The following is a 7,774-nucleotide window of genomic DNA, read 5'->3' on the forward strand; positions in this document are numbered from 1 at the left end:
TTTTTGTTTGTTTGTTTGTTTTTCCTCCTCTTTTCCTCTTTTCTCACTCAACAAAGTCTGCTTTGTAAAAGAAAGGAGATCTGACTCTGCAGCTAATATAGGAATGATACTGAGTTGTAGCATGTCACACTGACACAGTTGTGCATTGGCTTATTACCTGATGTGAATAGTACATTGGGACTTTCCCTGCAAGGGACTTCAGGGGCATATTCTCATCAGAAAAATGCATTAATAGTTAAAGAACTAACCACCAGTCTCTCCTTGAACTATTTCCTTCTTGTTTTGTTCTTTTCAAAAAATATTACATTTCTAGAAAAGGGTGGATAGTGTCTTTATTCAAAACTCGATCTGCTGATTCCAGTCTCCACTCCTCTAACAAAGTGATTACTTAAACACACCCATTTAAAGCACTAGAAGACATCTCACCAGTCTGTTAGCAGAAGTTCCCATAATTCTGTCAGTCATGGGCCTTCTTGCTTTGACAACTGTTTCTTGACTCAATACTAATATTAATATTATTAATAATTAACTAATTTGCGCAGTTCTTAAGAAAGTTGTTCCAAAGTCTAGCAATATTTTAAATAGGTATATAGTTGTTAATAAGAAGATGGGAAGTGGGGAGGGCAGAGCAGGCATGGCAAGGAAAAGGAAAAATAAAAAAGGAAGAAGTAAAGGTCCAGAATAAGTGAACTGTATGCACATATTTTAGTTTGGAAACTTGCAGATAGGAAGACAAAGAGCTTTTTCCCCTGCTTTGATTGCTTGTTGTACGCCAGCAAGGTAAACACGTGGAAAATGTAGATAGCTGTATGTGCTGCTTCTGAGTGATATCTCTGCAAATAATACAGCATTTGGAGTTCAGCTAAGTGTCAGTAAAAGGCCAAGCCACTTTACATTTTACAAGTGAACTGTGTCCCATTTCTACTAATGAAGGTGCGAGAGCCCCATTTAATAGTTTTTAATTCATCTGGATGCCCAGCAGATGCTTGAAGAATGTATAATTTAGTCATTTACGTGGAAACCACTCTGCATACTCAAAGACCTTGTCACTCTGGGTAAAAAACATTGAAGAGCATTCATTTTTCATTAAGTCATACCACTACTAAAGCTTTATATTTGTTCATAAAAGTGAAATATGCTGCAGGCTGCCTGCACAACTCAAGAGTTGAGGCCAAGGAGCTGGAAAGGTTTGTTCTGTGATGAGATGAGAAAGAACAGTTATGCTGGGTGACTAAGAAGGAAGTCAGGTTAATAAACAGAATAGGGTGACTCACACTAAATTTAATACTCAACATTTGCAACAACAGTGCTCTGTCTCCTTTTATTGGGAATATGCCACCTGCCTGGTCTGAAAAACCTCAATTCCTGATACTTAAAGCATTTCAATTTAAGAACCTAAACTAAGAGAAAACGATTATGGGTGTGTGATGTCTACGTCATTTCCTAAGACATTTTTATGGTGAAAATTCAATCATGATATTGGATAAAATCCTTTGAAAATACTCAGAATTGCTGGAATACTTACACAGAGAAGAGTAGAAAAGTATCTTACAGTGGCTAGGTTGGCTATTGGTGTCCATGTTTCTGTAGCCAACAGGGGCATCATTTTTGCTTTTCATCTGATTTTAAGATGGTTCATATAGACTAAATTAGCAGTCTGTGAAGCAGAATTATTCACTTGCTTATGTGATAGAACAGCCATCCCCATTGTCCTTATGTCTGTTGTATATGAGGACTCATAGCAAACTGTAGTGGAAATGCAAAGTCCCAGCCTGAACCAGTGACTGAGCACCTGGTGGGAAGGCAGGACCAACCCAGGGAAGCTCAGGTGCATGCAATGCTGCTGAGTGACCAGAAGGGGTGGATCCTAGCTCCACCCCTTCCCAGACCTCATGTAAGAGTTAGTAATGGAGGCAAGAGTGCCTTGCTAGAGCTCCCTGCCTGAGATCTTCTAAGGGTAAGTAGCTTTTCTTCCTTTTATTCTATATCTCTGACTGCTCTGTTTGGGCTCATCCTCACTTACTGTAGCCTAGAACTTTGGTACCCTGCTGTCATTGTTGTGCTTTCCATTGCACCATAGCGTTACGACATTGTATTATAGTATTGCACAAGCAAAGCAAAAAAGAGGCAAGTAAATTGAGATTGCTCAACAAAGGTGACTCATGCTAGCTGCTGATATATGGTAGCGTGATAGTGGTGTGTAAATGAAACAGAAAAATATTTTTGTTAAGAACAGCATTTTTGAAGTGTGAGACTGAAAAGTTTAACTTGCAAAGAGAAAATAGCCTACTCCTTGTGGATGAATGAACATCATGGTATCTGAAGATTGTTCTGGATCCTATCTGCAACCTCTGCTCTGGGATGGTGCTCCAAGCAGAAAGTAGAATATACCAGTTGACATGGAGACTTTTATCTAAATCAAGAGATTAAGGGTTCTGGCTTGATACTTGTTCTCAGACTTGCATTCCATGAAACGTAGCTCTGTACAGGGAGTATAATAATTTTCTAATACTCCATAAAAGTTTGTATGTATGTGGAGTAATTCCTATAAAGGAATGTCTAGACATTAAGGACCCTGCTATGGTCATCACCAGGCTCAAGTTACAAGAGGTGCAAGAAGCTGCTGTAACCTGTCATCTGACTGATGCCTAGCTGTGTGCATGCAGGTGTGGCAAAAGACAGAGTGTCCAACTAACAAGCTCCTAAAGCCAACAAGAGTAAAAAGATGTAGAGTAAGCTGAAAAACATTAGAACTTCAACCTTGCCGAGGCTGGTAACTAGTAGCAGAGACTGCAGAAGAGTGGAAATCATGCTCATCTTTTCTCTGTCCTTTTTCCCTGTGTGACACTTCTTTCTGGCTTTCTCTCTTCTGCTTTTGCTTCCCTCTATGACTCTGGGACTCACAGTGCTAGTGATCAGTGAATGTTCCTGAAATAGAAGGTGGAAGGAGAGGGGTAAGAAACATTATTGCCTCATATGACAACTACACAAACTGGCATTCTTGCCCTCAATTAGAGGAAACAAAGGTGAGGTAATAGCAATACAAGTCACAGACTGAGGGCAGCAAACAGAAACGCTGTGTCAGAGATCTGAAGGAATTAAGACCACAGTTGTTCTGCAACCATTGACTGAAGCTCTTGAGAACTGCACCCTCCAGTACTGATGAAGCTCCGAGCTCACTGAAGCCTCTGTTCCCAGCAGAAAATCACGCTGTGGAGGCTTCTGCTCAAGAATAAAGGAAGAAATAAAGCATAAGTGTCAGATGTCTTAGGAGTCTTGGTAAAGAAGCCTAGATCTTCAGTACTACAAAAACTTATCAGTGAGTTTCTGACAAGCAAGGAGTTATCTCCCTGTTGCTGAGGCACATGACAACTGCATGAACAAGGTACACGTCACTGAAATGAATTGAAAGGATGCTTTGGAAACCTCTTCAGCCTTAAAAACCATTGGGAAATCCTCTTTACTCTTAATGGGGTGACAACCCCTCATGTAAGAGTTCAGACTTAAATCTATCAGTGCACATTAATTTACAGTGAAGTTTAGGAATAAATTCATACACTCTGATAAGACAGACTTTGCCTCATTCACATATGCATGGAGCAGAAGGGTGGACTTTGAGTCACGGTGGGGAAGACACCCTAAAAGAGAAGAGCTAAAAATACCACCTGTGATTCCCTACCCACGGTCAGTCAGCCCAATGTCCTCTGATAGTATGTTCAGCCCTTCTAGGAAATGCATCATCACTAGGCAGATTTGATAGTGAATTCAGCTACTGAAGAGATCTTTGGCCAATGCTGCTGTGCAAACTTAATCCTGTCATAGCATTTTGCACACTGAAATTCTTCTGCATGCATATGATATTTCAGAGTGAGGCACTGTTAGAACGCATTCCTAATATACAGCCTTGACACATTACTATGCAGATGAGTTTCCTATGGTGAGTTGATACTGCTTAAGCATACTCCCCACTTAAGATAGGGATATGGAGAGACATCTGCTTGTCTAGATAGAGTCTGAACATGAAATAGCATTGCTACTGTCTGGGAGAGTTTAAAACTGTGTGACTCTAACCTACTTACAGATTTACATACTTACTCATAGTAGAAGTTGAACATTTTTGTGATGCATTCAGAGTCTGTCATAAGAAGTCATGTAAATAGATACAACTGTGGATAATCCAGATCTCACAGCTGTAGCTAGATGAACCTATGTGAGACTTCTCATTAATTCCTAGTTTTAGCAACTGGCTACTCAGGACACAGTTGACTTGGCCTCTGGGAACCTGGATATTGGACATGGAGCAGGCAAGACTTGAACACCTTCATGATGAAACCCTGAAAATCAAAATGATGAAGAAAAATTGATACCTATTATAGGGTGCTCACTTCCTCTACAGAAAAGAAAAAATATTCACTTTAAAGTGGAGCAATTTTAACCTTCATTCATTTGGTGACAATTCTGAATTTGGTATTGCAAGTAAAAGTGTTTTAAACCCAGTTTCTTGCTTGAGGCAACACCTGCAATGACAACCTCTTCAATTTTTTAATTTTATCATTCTGTTTTCCTAAACTGGGAAGATGATGGAGCAAGGTATAGTTCAGAACAGAACTGAAAGCTGTAATTGTCAAAAATTCTGTCCAGCACCCAGGGTCCTGCATGTTGTTTCAGGCTACAGTTGAGCTTAAAGAGCCTATTTCCAAAGAGGCAGATGTAAACTTATTGAGACAGATTGTCTTACAGTTCCTTGCACACCCTCCAACAGGTTGTGCAAAGGCTTGAATGCACAGCAAAATGATGAATGTAAGTGCCTACCTCAGGAGTCTCTGCTCTTTTGTGACAATGCTAATAGAGATAAATAGTCATACTAGATTAGATACTAATCTGAAAAGCTGGAAGCAAAATTGTGTCTTGTCTTGTATTTTCTAGAACATAGGAACCAGCCCTGAAATCTAGTCCTGGAAAAACTGGGGATGTCTTCACCTTTCTGCTTAACAAAAGCAAGCTTCCTCAGGTCTTTGGCCCCAGCTAGTTATGGGATGGATTGGGATAATGCTTAGCCTAAAACAGTCGCAACTACTTTGCTTCATGTTGTTCCATGCTAAGACTGCTGAGAGGGGAAATTCAGTGGTCAGGATGCTTTCTATTCATTTAAAATGGTGATGCGAGCCTTAAAATGGCATAAGCCCACACAAACTTCAGCTGTGCAACTCATCCCTCAGATAGGGCGGGTCAACAGTTCCCTTGTTGAAAAATGTCAAATGTCAAAGTGAAAAGTAACCAAGGCACACCCATAGTTTACCTCCAGGAAAACCTTTTATTCCAGCCCTAAAATATTTTCAGCCATTTGTCCCTGAGCAGTACCTGAACTTCATGGAGAAATACTGAGCTGAACTCCAGGATCAGCATGCACATCATAAAGTTTGTAATAAAAGTGCTGTTCTCCAAAGGCTAAGATGACAAATCATCATCTGAAAAGCACAGAACTCAACCTGAGGAGTAGCAAAGTGCCCTGAGAACCTCGGAGAGAGATGGAGGTAGAAAGTTTTCTTTTCTTTTTTTTTTTTTTTTCCTCTTCTCAAATAGCATGAGAGTGAGTTACTTGTATCTGAAGAGGTCTCAAACCTGTGTTGAACAATCCAGAATGCTTGGCCATAAGCTCCTTTTACCCTAAAAGCAGATGAAGTAACAACAGATCTGCTTCAGCAGTAATGCAGAGCTCCAAAGTTAACTACAGTACATTAGCAACAGGCAGCATTAGTTTTGTATCTGAGTTACTGTGGTTAACTTAAGCCTGCCGAAACTGTGTAAACCACTGTCTTCTAATGTCATCTCAGACAGACCACTGTCACACTGCATAGCTATCAAAAACTTCCTTGTAGGCCAGGTGTTGGAGAAATTTTCAACTTCTCTAGCTCTTGATTACAAGACAGGTGAGCAATCAGCAACAAAAGCAAACTTCATTAATTTTACAAACAGGTCCACCCTTAAGAATGTGGAATCTTTATGGAAATTGCACTTTCCAAATCTAAAAAGCATTTCTTCATTGGGAAACATTACATAAAAATCTAACTTTTACTGATAACTACAAGGAGAGAAAGTATATGCAAATTTAATAAGCTTATTTATCAATTTAGTTAGCTTACCTTTAAAAAAAAACAAACAACAAAAAAAAACTAACTAATTTCTGAGGGCAAACATTTACAAAGTTAGAAAATGCAACTCTTTCACACCCTGCTGCCCTCCTCTTCTGCCTCTCTGTTGTCTTTCCCTGTTGGAGTCTATCTCTGCCCTTCATACCTTCCTTTCAGCTCCTGCTTCCTAACATTCCCAGATATTTTCCTTCATGCTTGTAATAGTTCAAAGCCTTTTATATTGCCTGTCAGGCAAAAACACCAGTAGTACATGAGAAGACACTTCAGCCTAACACTTTCTGCTATGGCGGCCTCCAGAAAAATGATGCTACAGAGCTGCTGGAAATAAGTTATGGAATTGAGAAATGCAGGCATGAAAGCATCAGGATTATTCTTCAGCATGCTGCCTCTAAAAGTAAATTTATTTCCTACTTTTTTCTACAGGTGACTTTCTATGTATATCATTAGCAAATGGATTTATACAGCTACGCTACAATCTTGGAGACAAAATAATTGTCTTACGGGCTATTCAGAAGGTCCATGCTGATGGGCAGACCTGGCATGTACTCAGAGTAGGAAGAGTTGGTAATGAAGGCTACCTGGATCTGGATGGCATCAATGTTACCCATACAGCCAGTGCTGGGATGAATGTGCTGGACACGCACACAGATTTTTACGTTGGAGGGGTATCCTCTCTAAATCTTGTGAATTCAATGGCAACAGAAAACGAACCCACAGGTTTCAGTGGCTGCATACGAGAGGTTGTTATAAATGACAAAGAACTGAAGCTGACTGCGACGGATCCCAAAGGTGGAGCCAATATTGGCGACTGTGACGGAACCGCCTGTGGATATTCAGTGTGCAAAAACAATGGAACATGCCAAGTTGAAAGCTCAGGCTTTTCTTGTTCCTGCCCACAAGGATGGATAGGGAACACATGTGAAGAGTCTGTTCACTGCTTGCAGAACAGATGTAGGCCGCAAGCTCTCTGTATTCCCCAGCCCACTTTGCTTTCATATACCTGTGTATGTGCACTAGGCTGGTCAGGTAAGCACTGTGACAGCAAAATCAGCTTTTTCACAGCAAAGTTTGTTGGTAATTCCTACATCAAATACATAGATCCCCTTTATGGAAAAAGAGATCTCCAGTATAGTCGTATTTCTTTAAACTTTACTACCAATCAAACTGAGGGCTTAATGGTGTGGCTGGGAAAAGCTGAAGATGAAGACAATGATTTCCTTGCCATTGGCCTCGCCAACGGAACATTAAAAGTTGTGATTAATCTTGGAGAAAGAATCTCTGTTCCAATGATTCACAGCAAAGATTCCACCTGTTCTGATGAAAGATGGCATTTTGTTACTGTAATTCAAAATCAAACATGTGTGAAGGTATATCTTGATGAGGAGCTAATTATTTTTGAAGACATTGATCCACACAGAAAATACACTGCTTTAAACTATGGTGGAATTTGTTATTTCGGTGGATTTGAAATTGGCAAAGAAGTCCATACAGTTACCGTAGGGCTGTTTCAGAAGGAGTTCATTGGTAAAATGAAAGATATTGCACTCTTCCAAGATTCTAGGAAAATTCAGCTCATGAAAGGAGAAGGTTATAATGTTCATAATGGAGATCATAGAAATTAA

General features: G+C 39.9%; 1 protein-coding gene across 1 annotated transcript in view; it reads left to right on the forward strand.

Annotated features, from left to right (window-relative positions):
• Positions 1 to 7,774, forward strand: part of EYS (eyes shut homolog) — a gene marked incomplete at both ends in the record, with an annotated part of 656,806 nt that extends 649,032 nt beyond the window's left edge. The window contains one exon of the mRNA XM_079532608.1: positions 6,576 to 7,774. Within this exon, the coding sequence (XP_079388734.1) occupies positions 6,576 to 7,774 (1,199 nt within the window). The remainder of the gene's footprint in view (positions 1 to 6,575) is intronic.

The sequence above is a fragment of the Tetrao urogallus genome (assembly GCF_951394365.1).
Source record: "Tetrao urogallus genome assembly, chromosome: 2".
Taxonomy (NCBI): Eukaryota; Metazoa; Chordata; class Aves; order Galliformes; family Phasianidae; genus Tetrao; species Tetrao urogallus.